Source organism: Heptranchias perlo, chromosome 4 (genome assembly GCF_035084215.1).
Source record: "Heptranchias perlo isolate sHepPer1 chromosome 4, sHepPer1.hap1, whole genome shotgun sequence".
In the NCBI taxonomy this organism is placed as follows: Eukaryota; Metazoa; Chordata; class Chondrichthyes; order Hexanchiformes; family Hexanchidae; genus Heptranchias; species Heptranchias perlo.
This window is the reverse complement of record NC_090328.1, coordinates 24,992,474-25,008,341: the sequence shown is the minus strand read 5'-3', so window position 1 is coordinate 25,008,341 and position 15,868 is coordinate 24,992,474. Positions and strand designations below refer to the sequence as shown.

The following is a 15,868-nucleotide window of genomic DNA, read 5'->3' as shown; positions in this document are numbered from 1 at the left end:
GAGTTTTTATAGTGTGTACAGGACTCCTTTCTTACCCAGTATGTGAGAAGCCCAATGAGAGGAATCACTACTAGATCTAGTAATGGGAAATGAACCAGGGCACTTAACAGAAGTAAGCACAGGGGAACATCTAGGCAATAGCAATCATAAGGTTTAAAATAATGATTGAGAAAGACAGAAGACAAAGATCAAAGTAATAGATTGGAGAAAAGCTAATTTTGAGAGGTTAGGAATGGAACTAGGGAAGGTAAACTGGAAAAAAGATTTGACAGACAGAGACAGAACAGTGGTGGGAAATATGTAAGACGATGGTCAAGAGTTCAGGAGAAATATATTCCTCCAAAAAACAAGAACAAACTAGCAAATAATGAAACACCATGGATGAAAAAAGAGATAAGGGTAAAATTACAACTGAAGTAAAAGGCATACTCTAAGTACATAGACAATAAAGGAGAGGATGACAAAATGGAATACGAAGAGTTTAGGAAAGATGTAAAAAAAAGCAAAGAGGAAGTATGAAGTTAAGTTATCAAGGAATATAAAAAGAAATAGTAAAGTATTCTACAGACACATAAATAACAAAAGAAAAATCAGTATAGGGATAGGGCCACTAAGGGATGCACAAGATAAACTCACAGGTAATGACAGTGAAATGGCAGAAATATTGAATAGTTACTTTGCCTCAGTATTTACCAGGGAGACTAACAAGGTGGGCATGACATTAGAAGAGATCAAAAAAGATGTAAAGACATTTACGATAGAAAGGGGGGAAATAATTAATAAACTAATCAAACTTAGAGAGAATAAAACCCCTGGTCCAGATGGATTGCATCCACACATTTTAAAAGAAGTTTGGGAAGAGATAGCAGAGGCACTATTACATATATAGAATCATAGAAGTTTACAACGTGGAAACAGGCCCTTCGGCCCAACATGTCCATGTCGCCCAGTTTATACCACTAAGCTAGTCCCAATTGCCTGCACTTGGCCCATATCCCTCTATACCCATCCTACCCATATAACTGTCCAAATGCTTTTTAAAAGACAATATTGTACCCGCCTCTACTACTGCCTCTGGCAGCTCGTTCCAGACACTCACCACCCTTTGAGTGAAAGAATTGCCCCTCTGGACCCTTTTGTATCTCTCCCCTCTCACCTTAAATCTATGCCCCCTCGTTATAGACTCCCCTACCTTTGGGAAAAGATTTTGACTATCGACCTTATCTATGCCCCTCATTATTTTATAGACTTCTGTAAGATCACCCCTTAACCTCCTACTCTCCAGGGAAAAAAGTCTCAGTCTATCCAACCTCTCCCTATAAGTCAAACCATCAAGTCCCGGTAGCATCCTAGTAAATCTTTTCTGCACTCTTTCTAGTTTAATAATATCCTTTCTATAATAGGGTGACCAGAACTGTACACAGTATTCCAAGTGTGGCCTTACTAATGTCTTGTACAACTTCAACAAGACATCCCAACTCCTGTATTCAATGTTCTGACCAATGAAACCAAGCATGCCGAATGCCTTCTTCACCACCCTATCCACCTGTGACTCCACTTTCAAGGAGCTATGAACCTGTACTCCGAGATCTCTTTGTTCTATAACTCTCCCCAACGCCCCATTAACGGAGTAGGTCCTGGCCCGATTCGATCTACCAAAATGCATCACCTCACATTTATCTAAATTAAACTCCATCTGCCATTCATCGGCCCACTGGCCCAATTTATCAAGATCCCGTTGCAATCCTAGATAACCTTCTTCACTGTCCACAATGCCACCAATCTTGGTGTCATCTGCAAACTTACTAACCATGCCTCCTAAATTCTCATCCAAATCATTAATATAAATAACAAACAACAGCGGACCCAGCACCGATCCCTGAGGCACACCGCTGGTCACAGGCCTCCAGTTTGAAAAACAACCCTCTACAACCACCCTCTGTCTTCTGTCGTTAATCCAATTTTGTATCCAATTGGCTACCTCACCTTGGATCCCGTGAAAATAGTTGTTTTCATTATTTCATATTCATTAGTTATATGAATGGAACTACAATTCTGTGATGCAATGAAAATAAACAGTAGGAATTTAGAACAGTACTTACTTAGCAGCATGGAAGAAAGCTATATAAAAATTCATGGGAAAAGGGAGATAGAACAAGTCCAGGGAACTATAGACCAGTTAGCTTAACGTCGGTGGTAGGGAAGATAATGGAATCTTTACAAAGATATAATAGAAAATCATCTAGTAAACGAAAATATAATAAAGAGTAGTCAGCACAGATTTCAGAAGGGCAAGTCATGCTTGACCAACCTTATTGAATTTTCTGAAGAAGTAACAGAAAGAGTAGATAAGGGTAATGTAGTAGATGTAATATATTTGGATTTTCAAAAGGCCTTCAATAAAGTACCACATTGTAGACTCATGACGAAAGTCAAAGCACGTGGAGTCAAAGGACAGGTAGCAGAATGAATAGCAAGCTGGCTACAAAACAGAAAACAGGGCGTAATGTTAAAGGTAGCTACTGAGACTGGCAAAAAGTGGGAAGTGGTATTCTATAGGGATCTGTAGACCACTGTGCTGGGACCAATGTTGTTCACAATTTACATTAACGATTAGGACTTGGGAATCAGAAGTACAATTTCAAAATTTGCGGACAAAACCAAATTGGTGTTAATACAAAGGAAGAATGCATCAAAAATGCAAGAAGACATTAACAAACTTGCAGAATGGGTGTGTAATTGGCAAATGAATTCCAATATAGATAAGTGTGAGGTCATGCATTTTGGCAGGAAGAATAAGGAGGCCATATACTGCTTGGATAATAAGTCTAAATGAGCAAAGGGATCTTGGGGTACAGATACACAACTCACTAAAATTAGTGACGCAGGACTGGGGTTCATTTCTAGAGGGATAGAATTGAAAAGCAGAGAAGTTATGTTAAACTTGTATAGAACCTTGTTTACACCACATTTGGTGCACAGTACTGGTCTCCATACTATAAAAAGGATATAGAGGCATTGGGGAAGGTGGAAAAAAAGTTTTTTTCAATTCATTCATGGGATGTGGGAGTCGCTGGTAAGGCCAGCATTTACTGCCCATTCCTAATTGCCCTTGAGAAGGTGGTGGTGAGCCACCTTCTTGAACTGCTGCAGTCTTTTTTTTTTATTCGTTCATGGGATGTGGGTGTCACTGGCAAGGCAAGCATTTATTGCCCATCCCATATGTGGTGAAGGTACTCCCACAGTGCTGTTAGGTAGAGTTCCAGGTTTTTGACCCAGCGACGATGAAGGAACGGCGATATATTTCCAAGTCGGGATGGCGGCGACTTGGAGGGGAACATGCAGGTGGTGTTGTTCCCATGCGCCTGCTGCCCATCCTTCTAGGTGGTAGAGGTTGTGGGTTTGGGAGGTGCTGTCAAAGAAGCCTTGGCGAGTTGCTACAGTGCATCTGCACTGTACACATTGCAGCCACGGTGGAGGGAGTGAATGTTTAAGGTGGTGGTGGATGGGGTGCCAATCAAGAAGGCTGTTTTGTCCTGGACGGTGTCGAGTTTATTGAGTGTTGTTGGAGCCGCACTCATCCAGGCAAGTGGAGAGTATTCTATCACACTCCTGACTTGTGCCTTGTAGATGGTGGAAAGGCTATGGGGAGTCAGGAGAATGATACCAGAACTGAAAGGATATACTTTTCAGGAAAGGCTGAAGCTCTTTTCTCCAGAAAAAAGGCCAAGAGGTCGTTAAGATTATGAAAGGGTTTGATAGGGTAGGCGTAGACAAAATGTTTCCACTTGTGGGGGAGTCCAAAACTAGAGGCATAAATATAAGATAGTCACTAATAAATCCAATAGGGAATTCAGGAGAAACTTCTTTACCCAAAGAATGGTAAGAATGTGGAACATGCCACCACAAGGAATAGTTGAGGCAAATAGCATAGATGCATTTAAGGGGAAGCTACATAAGCACACAGGGGAGAAAGGAATAGAAGGGTATGCTGATACGGTGAAATAAATTAGGGATGGAGAAGGCTCGTGTGGAGCATAAATGCTGACATAGATCAGTTGGGCCGAATGGCCTGCTTCTGTGCTATAGACTCGATGCAACATCAACTGCTGTCTTTAATTATTTAGCTTTTGGTCACATCATCATCTGTTGCACACAGGCCTGCCAACAAACCTTGTGCTACATTGCATGAACTTTGAGTAGTTTGACAGAGCTCAAATAAGGCGAGGCACTCCCTATTGCAAATTACCTCATCAAGACTAAACTCTGTGGGCTAGTTAGATTTCTGTAAACAATTTTACAACACCAAGTTATAGTCCAACAATTTTATTTGAAATTCACAAGCTTTCGGAGGCTTCCTCCTTCCTCAGGAACATTCACCTGAGGAAGGAGGAAGCCTCTGAAAGCTTGTGAATTTCATATAAAATTGTTGGACTATAACTTGGTGTTGTAAAATTGTTTACAATTGTCAACCCCAGTCCATCACCGGCATCTCCACATCATAGTTAGATTTCAACAAAGGAGAAGATAAATATCAAAGTTAGCTCATGCACACAAAAGATTGAAGTTCCACTATGCAATATTAGTAATAAATGCATTAATACGTTTGTGTGAAATTCCTCTGCCTACTATTTTAACCTATCTGTTAACTCATTTAAAATAAACAGATTAACGTCTTTGTTAAAATAATGGACAGTGCATTTACACATTAATTACTAATACTGCACGGTGCAATTTCTAACCCAAGTCTCATTTTATATTCGATACTGTTTCCCTTGCTCTGCAACATCAAAGAACAAGTGTTCAGTTTCTCAGTTTCGCATGTCATGAATTTTTGAGCTGTGCTTTTAATGCATTATTCAGAGTTCCACAAAACAGACCCTTTATGCATTACACTGCACAGCACATAGCAATACACATATTATACCAGGCAATGGAATAATCTGTGTTAAATGCAATAAAGACCAATGTCCACCTTCAAAAATCCCTGGAAACTCCTTTCCCTCAGCTAAAAAGTGGATGTGCAATTAAAATAAGCCAGAGAGCTGTTGAATTTGTGACAAAGCCTTAAATACCTACCTTCATTGAAGGGTACAACTATCAGGCCTCTGTCTATAAAAACCACGTTTGTTAGATGCTGGGCCACACCAACACTCACAGGATCGTGATATTTAATGTAACATACCCTTGACGAAACTGGGATAGGCGAATTGCTGCAAGATGAAAGATGTCAGAATTAGTTTATTAAGATTAAGTAACAATGATGCTACAATATATTCTTCAATTACAGAACTTCCATTTCTATAACGCTCGTCATGTACAACAAAACATTTCAAGACACTTTACAAGACGCTGGACACCAAGCAGGAAGAAGGGAAGTTTATGATTAGAAGGGTCTTTCAGAGGCAGAAAGAGAGATGATAAGGCAGAGATGTTAAAATAGCTCCAGAGAGATGGGGTAAAGTGACGTTTTAAAAAATTCATTCTCGGGATGTAAGGGTCACTGGCAAGCCCAATATTTATTGTCCAACCTTAGCTACCCGGAGAAGATGGTGGTGGGCCTTCTTCTTGAACCACAGGTAGTGGTTTGATACAACTGTGTGGCTTGCTAGGCCACTTCAGAGGGCAGTTAAGTCAACCATGTTGTTGTGGGACTGGAGTCACACATGTCAGATTGGGTAAGGCCTTTAGTGAACCAGTTGGTCAAACTGCATGGTAGGATTTGACCTCACGTTCTCTGGATTATTAGTCCAGGCCTCTGGATTACTAGTCCAGTAACATAACCACTATACTATGGAATGGTTACGAAAGGTGGAGCAGAGGGAGCGTGCCACATAAAGTAGGATAGTGTCAGAAGAGTGAAGGGCCGGCACAGAGACATATGGCTGGAGATGTTGGGGTATTGGTGCAGTCTTTTGTCAGCTTATTTTAGGCAGCAAAATTTCAGTTTCAAGAGTCTTATAGTTACCAAAGCTTTATGTAAGAAATTCTCACATACAACAAATACAAAATTATGTGAATAAAATAAATATCACCCATCACAACCCACTTAAAATTAAAAATCTTTTTCAGGACCCCCCCATCTCACTGAAATCAAGAAGCACCTCTACTAGGTCAAGATGAGACAATCTGCATATTGTTACTTTACATCCAAACTGTAGACATTCAATAGAAGACATGACAGATCCTAGGCATGGCTGTGGCTTATTTCCTTTTTTTTCTCTCTCACTTGGAATTTCCTTGCAATGTTCTCCCAATAAGCTGCCGTAAGCTTGGTGGAAGATGAGGGGAAACCCTGTTTACGCATCTATGTGGCGTTTCTGCCAATCTTCTGCTGAATTTACGGTGGCTGACCAGGAGAACCTCCAAAGAAATTCCAGTCATCTGTGTTCAACTTGTCCCACTCTTGTTGACCTAACTATTTCAATTTAAGTGAAACCTCCTTCTAATATTTTCTTTTGGTCAGTCCCATTCCTTAAGTGAAATGGTGTCCTTCTCCTTAACAATGACATACCTCCCCCTCTGATAAGCATCAAAAAAAAAATTGGAAAAAAAATGAAGGATAAAGGAAAAACAGAGGGAGAATAAGCAAAGAGAGAAAAATATTCAACTTTAAAATAATGAATATAAAAAAGTAAATAAGATACTAAAGGAAAATATTTTAACTGAGGAGAAAAAAATGAAATTTTAAAGGTAAAACTGAAGATAAAAGATAAAGGAAACAAATAATTAAGAAAAAAATTCCCAATCCCTCTTATGTTTAACAATATATTTTGCAGAGGGGTTGAGCGGAAAGAGTGAAGTGAGAATATAGCATGAAAGCCTGGTTTCATAATAAAGTTGTTCATCTAAATTACAATTCAATTAATTGTGAGAAGATGCATCCTAAAAAGGAAAAACTCCCTTGAAGGAAAAATGATGGAATTCATAAAGCCCACATATTTATTTCAAATGAAATGAATAAATCTGACTAATCTGCATAGAAAATTCTGGTATAGTTACAGGTTGAATATAAACATACATTTAATGCTACTAATAATAAAACAATTTTTAAAAGCATGTAAACAGAAATTGCTTTGTTATTTCTCATATCTACAATCAGGGTACAGAACTGAAATTAGTTTCCCATATAATAAGTATTTAGATTTTTTTGTATGGTGATAAAATTATATTTGTGCTCTCTTTTCCAAGTTGTATTTCAATCAAAGTACCATGGGTTCTCAGAATAAAACACGTTTTAAAAAGCACGTGGGATGTTTTACGTCAAGAACTTGCAGCTATAGCGCCTTTAACGTAGTGAAACATACCAAGGTGCTTCACAGGAACATAATCAGACAAAAATTGACACCAAGCCAAAGGAGGAGACATTAGGACTGGTGACTAAAAGCTTGGTCAAAGAGGTAGTTTCTAAGGAGCATCTTAAAGGAGGAGAAGAGAAAGGTGAAGAGGCAGAGAGGTTTAGGGAGTGAATTCCAGAACTTAGCGCCTAGACTGAAGGCATGGCCTAGGAAGTCGGGATTCACAAGAGGCCAGAATTGGAGGAATGCAGAGTTCTCGGAGGGTTGAAGGGCGCGAGGTGGTTACATAAAGAAAGCGACGAGGCAACGGAGGGATTTGAACTTGAGGATGAGAATTTTAAATTTGAGACGTTGCTGGACCAGGAGCCAATGTAGGTCAGTGATCACAGGGGTGAGGGGTGAGGTTTATGGTGAGTGGAAAATGAGAGGACGGCCAGGACAGAATTGGAATAGTCGAGTCTGGAGGTAACAAAACCTGTGGGTTCAGCAGCAGACGGACTGAGGTAGAGGCAATATTACAGACGTGGAAGTAAGCGGTCTTAGTGATGGAGTGGATACGGGGTCGGAAGCTCAGCTCAGGGTCAAACAAAATACCAGGGTTGTGTGATCAGTCTGGTTCAACTGATACAGCGGCCAGGGTGGGAGCTGGAACCGGTGGCTAGGGAATGGAGTTTGTAGCGGTGCCAAAGACAATGGCAATGAACGGCCAATGTTTAAACGGAAGAAATTTCTGCTCATCCAGCAATGGATGCTGGACAAGCTGCGCGATAATCTTAAATAAGGGCAATTATGAGGGCATGAAGACAGAGCTGGCTAAAGTGGACTGGGAACTTAGGTTAAGGGATATGTCAGTAGCAATGCAGCGCAAACATTTAATGAGATATTTCATAACACTCAGCAAAGATACATTCTAGTGAAAAAGAAAGACTCTCGGGGAAGGACGTACCATCCGTGGCTAACCAAGGAAGTTAAAGATAGTATCAAACTGAAAGAAAAAGCATACAATTCCGCAAAGATTAGTGGCAGGTCAGAAGATTGGTCAGAATATAAAAAACAGCAAAGAATGACTAAAAGAATAATAAGGAGGAAGAAATTAGAGTATGAGAGAAAGCTAGCTAGAAATGTAAAAACAGATAGTAAGAGTTTCTACAGGTATTTAAAAAGGAAAAGAGTAAGTAAAGTGAGCGTAGGTCCTCCAGGGAGAGTGTCTGGGGAATTAATAATGGAGAATAAGGAAATGGCGGATGAATTGAACAGATATTTTGCATCCGTCTTCACTGCAGAGGATACAAATAACATGTCAGAAATAATTGTGAATCAAGAGGTGAAAGGGAGGGAGGAACTTAAAACATTTACAATCACCAGGGAAAGGGTTTTGAAAAAATTATTAGAACTAAAAGCTGACAAGTCCCCAGGTCCTGACAGACTTCATCCTAGGGTCTTAAAAGAAGTGGCTGCAGAGATAGTAGATGCATTGGTATTAATTTTCCAAAATTCCCTAGATTCTGGAAGGGTCCCATCAGATTCGAAAATAGCGAATGTAACTCCTTTATTCAAGAAAGGAGGGAGGCAGAAAGCAGGGAACTACAGGCCAGTTAGCTTAACATCTGTCATAGGAGGTTATAGCAGGGTACTTAGAAAATCTCAATGCAATCAGGCAGAGTCAACACGGCTTTGTGAAAGGGAAATCGTGTTTGACTAATTTATTAGAGATCTTTGAGGAAGTAACAAGCAACGTGGATAAAGGGGATCCTGTGGATGTGGTGTACTTGGATTTCCAGAAGGCTTTGACAGAGTGCCACATCAAAGGATACTACACAAAATAAGAGCTCATGGTGTAGGGGGTAACATATTAGCATGGATAAAGTATTGGTTAGCTAACAGGAAACTGAGTGTAGGCATAAATGGGTCATTTTCAGGTTGGCAAGATGTAATGAGAGGAGTGCCACAGGGATCAGTGCTTGGGCCTCAACTATTTACAATCTATATCAATGATTTGGATGAAGGGACCGAATGTATGGTTGCTAAATTTGCTGATGACACAAAGGTAGGTAGGAAAGTAAGTTGTGAAGAGGACATAAGTAGTCTGCAAAGGGCTATAGATAGGTTAAGTGAGTGGGCAAAAATTTGGCAGATGGAGTATAATGTGGGAAAATGTGAACTTGTCCACTTTGGCAGGAGGAATAGAAAAGCAGTATATTATTTAAATGGAGAGAGATTGCAGAACTCTGAGGTACAGAGGGATCTGGGTGTCCTAGTACATGAATCACAAAAAGTTAGTATGCAGGTACAGCAAGTGATTAGAAAGGCAAATGGAATGTTGTCATTTATTGCAAGGGGAATGGAATATAAAAGTAGAGATGTTTTGCTACAGTTGTACAGGCCATTGGAGAGACCACATCTAGAATACTGTGTGCAATTTTGGTCTCCTGATTTAAGAAAGGACATAATTGCTTTGGAGGCGGATCGGAGAAGGTTCACTCGACTGATTCCTGGGATGAGGGGGTTATCTTATGAGGAAAGGTTGGACAAGTTGGGCCTGTACACACTGGAGTTTAGAAGAATGAGAGGTGATCTTATTGAAACATATAAGATCCTGAGGGGACTAGAAGAGGTAGATGCTGAGGGGATGTTTCCCCTTGTGGGAGAGACTAGAACTAGGGGCCACAGTTTAAAAATAAGGGGCTTCCCATTTAAGATGGAGATGAGGAGAAATTTTTCCTCTCAGAGGGGCGTGAGTCTGTGGAACTCCCTTCCCCAGAGAGCGGTGGAGGAAGGGTCATTATATATATTTTTTTTAAGGCTGAGTTAGATAGATTCCTGATTAACAAGGAAGTCAAAGGTTATAGTAGGTAGACAGGAAAGTAGGGTTGAGGTCACAATCAGATCAGCCATGATCTTATCAAATGGCAGAACAGGCTCGAGGGGCCGAATGGCCTACTCCTGTTCTTAATTCGTATATTTGTATGACAACACAGAGGCAGTGGAGGGGTCGAGAGGTGGTGGTGAGATAGACCTGGGTGTCGTCAGAGTATACGTGAAACCTGACACCGTGTTTTTGAATGATATCGCGGAGGGGCAGCATGTGGATGAGAAATAGGAGGAAGCCAAGGAGGTAACGGTGTGGGAGCAGGAAGAGAAGCCACTGCAGGAGTTTCGCTGGCTACGCGTGGATAGATAAGAATGGAACTAGGCGAGGACAGTCCCACTCAGCCGGACAATGAAGAAAAGGCATTGGTGGAGGATGGTGCAGTTAACCGTGTTAAAGGCTGCCGACAGTAGAAGGATGAGGAGGTAGAGTGCACCACGATCACAGTCAGAGGATGTTATTTGTGACTTTGATTAGAGCCGTTTCAGTGCTATGGCAGGGGCAGAAACCTAATTGCAGAAGTTTATGCATGGAATTGCAGGACAGGTGGACGGATTTGGGAGGCGTCATCACATTCAAGTTCTTTGGAGAGGAAAGGGAGGTTGGAGATGGGGTGGTAGTTTGAAAGGACAAAGGGGTCAAGGGCTGGTTTTTCGAGGACGGGGGGGGGGGGGGGGGGGGGTTAAGGTGGCAGATCTGAAAGGGAGGGGGACAGTACCAGAGGAGAGGAAACCGTTTACAATGCCAGCTAGCATGGGGGTCAGAATGGGAAGTTGGTCAACAGTTTAGTGGGAATAGGGTTTGGAGAGAAGGAGGTGGGTCTCATGGAGATGAGGAGCTTGGAGAGGGCATATGAGGAGATAGGAGATAAACTAGAGAAAGATGCAAGTTCAGGGCTAGGGCAGGGGGGAACCTTGGCTTGGTGGATTAGGGGAAAAGAGGGATGCAGCAGAGGCAGCTGAACGGGTGGTCTCAATCTTAGTGACAAAGAGGTCCATGAGCTCCTCGCACTTGTTGGAGGCGAGGGTGGAGGGAGCGGCGAAGAGGGGTTTAAGGAGACTGTTGGTAGTGGAGAAAAGATGCCGGGGTTACCTTTGCATTGCCGAATCATCTTGGAGTAGTGAGCAGTTTTGGCAGAGGACAGCAGAACCGGATAGTGCTTGATGTGGTCCAGCCAGATCTGGCGATGAACGGGTAAAGCAGTTGTCTGCCATAAACATTAAAATCTGCACCCCATGAACTTGAGAGTGGAGATGGAGGCACTACCAGGGTGGGAGTAAGTAAAGGTTTTACTGGGGCAAGGGCATCAAAGGTGGAGATAAGGGTGTGATTGAGCAGATCGGTAGCTGCAGAAGTATTTTGGCGAATGGATGGTCAAAGGCTAGACAGTTGAGAATTTGAAAGTGCCGTTGTAAGTAACTTAGGGGAGAGTATTTTCCAGTGGCAGGTACAAAAAGATGTGCGGTTGGAAGAGGTGTGTGCGTGTAGCGAGGGATACATGGAAGTTTTACTATGATAAAGGTGCTATATCAATAGAAGTTGTTGTTGATCTTCTGTGGCGTTACACATGGGGGGAGGTCAAGACCAAGTGGATTCTTCAGATGAAGCGGGGTAAGAGGGCAGAGGGCAGAAGGTAATTAGACCAGACCATACAGATGTAATTCAGTGCCTATTTTAAAGTCATACATTCTGTTCTTATTTTATATAAAACTTTGATTTAATATTATTACAAGTGGGACAAACAAGCCCTGGTTTATATGTTAAGTCAAAAAAGATAAAAGTAAAATCTTCAGTGTTTGTTTGTTGGCCAATGCAGGATCTGGATGATCAAATATGTGTAAAACACTGTTACCATACCCACATAATTGTTTTTTTGTTTAAGTAGCTGATAATGTTCACTTAACCGGAAATGCCTCAATGCTATCTGTATCTTTAACATTAAAGCTCAGGTTGATTTAAGATGACTGTAAATGCCTCACCACACACCAAGTCAGCTAAAGCAGTGTGCTACAACAGTGTGTAAGGGCAGAAGACTGCAAGTATAACTATATAAATGCATATTAAGAGTCCTCTTCCCATCCCATCTAAAGCTATTGAACTATTACAAGCTTCACTGCAAAAAATACCAGAGAGCTTAACCAATTAATCATATATAAAGTACGAAGTATCACAGCCAATTAATTACATTTCAAATGTAGTCACTGTTATCACGTAAGCAAACACAACAGCCAATTTGCATTCGGCAATGACCCACAAACGGCAATGAGACGAATTACCAGATAAGCTATTTTTGTGGCACTGTCTGAGGGATAAGTCTTGGCCATGACATCAGGAGAACTCTCCTGCTCTTCTTGAAGAGTGTCATGGAATCTCAGGGCATTTGCAATTCAGTTCTGTTGTGTGCAAGATCAAAGGAAGTTGGTTGTCCCAGGACAGATATCTATCAACTCTTAAACAAAACACAATTCTTACAAAATCATCTGTTTTAAAAAAATATGGAACTTGTTTTACTCAATGGCTTAGGCAGTTTACCCAGTGGGTAGCTAAGCCACACATACAAAGTCGGTCCCAGACTGTCCCAGGTTTGCTATTTCTACCAAAGAATGCTGCTGGGCTCCCACTACTGTTCGTTATCCAGTAACACTTGATTGAAAGCGTACACGCATGAACATCAAGTGAGGACAAGATTGAGCATGACCAAGATGCCACCCCCTTTCCCCCCAACATTTCAAGGCTCACAAAAATAATGGACACTTGGGAGAGGTACCAGAAGAGTGACCGACATCCATGACACTACCCCAACAATCTTTTCAGAATGGAAAAGTGTGGTAAATTTAACATTTTTTTTTGCAAATTTTTTTCAGTAACTGCCAATCTACAATACAACAGTAAAATTGATATCCGGTATGCAGATAAAATAATTTTCGATAACAATTTTGCTGGATAAAGATGGATGGGACTATTTAGTATTAAAAGTGATATTTCAAGGCTTTCAGTCTCACTATATTTAATAAATTCATTACCCACTAATGTTAACCTGGCCTTTTTTTGAATTATATACTGATTTAAAATACAGTTTTCACTAATCAAATCTGAATGCCAGGCTGCATGCTAAATGGTCTGATTATATTCTGTTCCTCAGCTTTTAATAAACGCTGGCTGAAGAAATAAAAACTGTGATGTCTAGTAATCAGATGTAGAAACAGAGATGGATTACAAGCCTATTTAAATATATAGGTATTTATTTTCAAAATGTAGCACATAACAAAACAGATTTTGTCAGAAAGAAAATTGATTCAACCTTTAAACAGCCCTTTCAGTTGGGGACAAGTTAACACACAAGTATAATTCAATCATGGGGATTCTGTTGATATAGGGCCATAGGCAGTTTTTAATCCCCTGAAAACCACAAAATTGTTTGCTGCATGCAATCCTCTTGCCACCCTTCCAGTATTTTTCAATGAGGTTTTTTCTACTTATTAAGATGAAGGATCTCAGTACTGGGAAATTGAACAGCATGGAGGATTCAAAGATATGACATGGAACCAGATATAGTTCCCTGATGCACTACATATTCTCTCAGGTTCAGCATCAAAAGGTCACTCCCCTAAGTGGACCCCATATCCTCCACAATCTGGAGAGTACCTTTATTGCCCAATATCTGGTTATACCACAGTGTGACTCAGGATCAAACAAAACCTTTCATCGCAAGTACAGGGTTTTGTGATCTCACAGGTACCCCACATGCACTTCTCCTATCTTCTGGAAGGTGAACTGACCACTAAATACTCGAGTGAGATGTGTTTAAGCCAACAAACGAGTTCATTTTACATGAAATACATTACTGAACAGAATACTGCTTTCACAGCGAAGTGAATTTTCACTTTTACTGGCGAGTGGAAAACAAACGGTAGCGGATCAGCCTATGGTTTTACAAACTGTACGATTTTTATTACCATTGTGGAAACAAAATTTGGACAGGGTGTAAAACGGACGGCCCAAATGCTTGGTTTCTGCCTGGCGGGAAAAGGGAAAATTCACCCCAGCAACTTTTACCCATATCCTGTCACTCATCGTAACATAAAAATAATTAATAATGCAAACGTTGCCTGTATTATAGATATATCTCACTTCACTAGTATCACTGACTGACGCTCAACTAGTGCAGGAAAGGGACACCCGGCGGGTTTTTTTTAAGTCAGGACCTTGGAAGAGAGGCGATGGAGAAAAAAGGGGGGGGGGGAGAGAAGAGGTAAACAAGACGAGTCTGCGATCAGCTCGACTCCATCTCAATTAACGATCGACTCCCGGACCCCGGCCAACCAGCCACCTCCCTCCTTCCGAAACAAGAGTAAATAACGGAGGACAGGGGGAGGGAGGAGCGAAACTCAGCGCCAACATCAACCTGCGCAATTGCGCAGGCCGTAAGATGGCGGTCGCCGCTCTGAAGCAGAGCAGCTTCCCCGCCCCCACTCAACACCGAACCGGGGCCCGGGGCCTGTGAGTTCATACAACCCACCCTCTCTAAAGTTATCAGCCCACCCGCTCACTTACTCGGGAGGGAAGACGCGGAACTCGTCGATCTCTCCCAGGAAGCTGAAGAGCGTCGTCATCTGCTCGCTGCTGGCCACCGGAGAGATGTTGGTGACCTGGACGACGGAGGTGGACATGATGCGGCCGGAGGGTGGCTGCGCTCCACCGTCGGCTGTTTCTTTCTTTCTATATCTATCTATCTATCTATCTGTGTATATGTCTCTCTCTCTTTCTCTCCCACACACACCCCCGCCGGTTCCTTCTCTCTTTCTTTGATCCTTTCACTTTCTTTCTTTCTCTCTCCGCAAACCACTTGCCGATGCGCGAGCGCCGCGCTAGGCCCGTGTCCCAGCAGCCTTTGCTCCGCAGAGTGACGCTCCTCCCACCTCAGCCCACAAAAACTTCCCCGCGTCTCCCAACTCTTGCACTCACTCCCAGCCTTTCCCAGGGTTTCATTTTTAAAAAAAAATAAGCAGCACTTTTTTTTTTGCACTACTTCTGTAATTGCAGTGTTTTACTAATGGTGATGCTAAGTTGCATTTTATTTTCAACTAATTTGTAAAAAAAAAAATTGTTGCACTTTACAACTAAACAAAGGTGAGTGCAGTTCTTGTTTGTGCAACGCAAATCTCAAGACTTCCGGACTTATCCAGTGTTGTTCCAGCGCTTTGGGAGATAGTAACTTTGACAGGTTTTTGCAAGAATTGCAAGAATACCATTAACAGTCCAAAGTGTGTTACCTAGCTATCCTCTTGATGACTGTATTTGGAGGAAAGCAAAAACAGCATCACATGTCTCACACAACGATAATTGTTGAGAGCATAGCTAACAAGTTGTATTTATATAGTGCCTTTTAACGTAGTAAAACATCCCAAGGAGCTTCACATATATGCTGAACCACATAAGGAGATATTAGGACAGGTGAACAAAAGCTTGGTTAAAGAGCTAGGTTTTAAGGGTGTCTTAAAGGAGAGGGTTAGGGAGGGAATTCCAGAGCTAAGGGCCTAGGGCAGCTGAAGGCAAAGCTTCCAATGGTGGAGCGATTAAAATCAGGGATGCGCAAGAGGCCAGAATTGGAGGAGTAGAGATCTCGAGGGTTGTAGGAGGTTACGGAGATCGGGAGGGGCGAAGCTATGCAGGGGTTTGAAAACCAGGGTGAGAATTTTAA

The 15,868-nt window shown here is 41.7% G+C and overlaps 1 protein-coding gene across 3 annotated transcripts in view; it reads right to left on the bottom strand.

Annotated features, from left to right (window-relative positions):
• The window catches only part of srek1 (splicing regulatory glutamine/lysine-rich protein 1), a 59,952-nt gene extending 44,875 nt beyond the window's left edge, over positions 1–15,077 (bottom strand). The window contains exons 1-2 of one of the 3 annotated variants that reach the window (XM_067982616.1): positions 14,722–15,077; positions 5,080–5,213 (exon numbers count right to left, since the gene is read on the bottom strand). In XM_067982616.1, coding sequence (XP_067838717.1) covers positions 5,080–5,213; positions 14,722–14,837 — 250 coding nt within the window. In that variant the 5' untranslated portion in view covers positions 14,838–15,077. Of the gene's footprint in view, positions 1–5,079; positions 5,214–14,721 lie in introns of those variants that run through there. The other 2 variants (XM_067982617.1, XM_067982618.1) reach the window with 2 other exon arrangements.
• Positions 15,078–15,868: the final 791 nt, after the last annotated feature.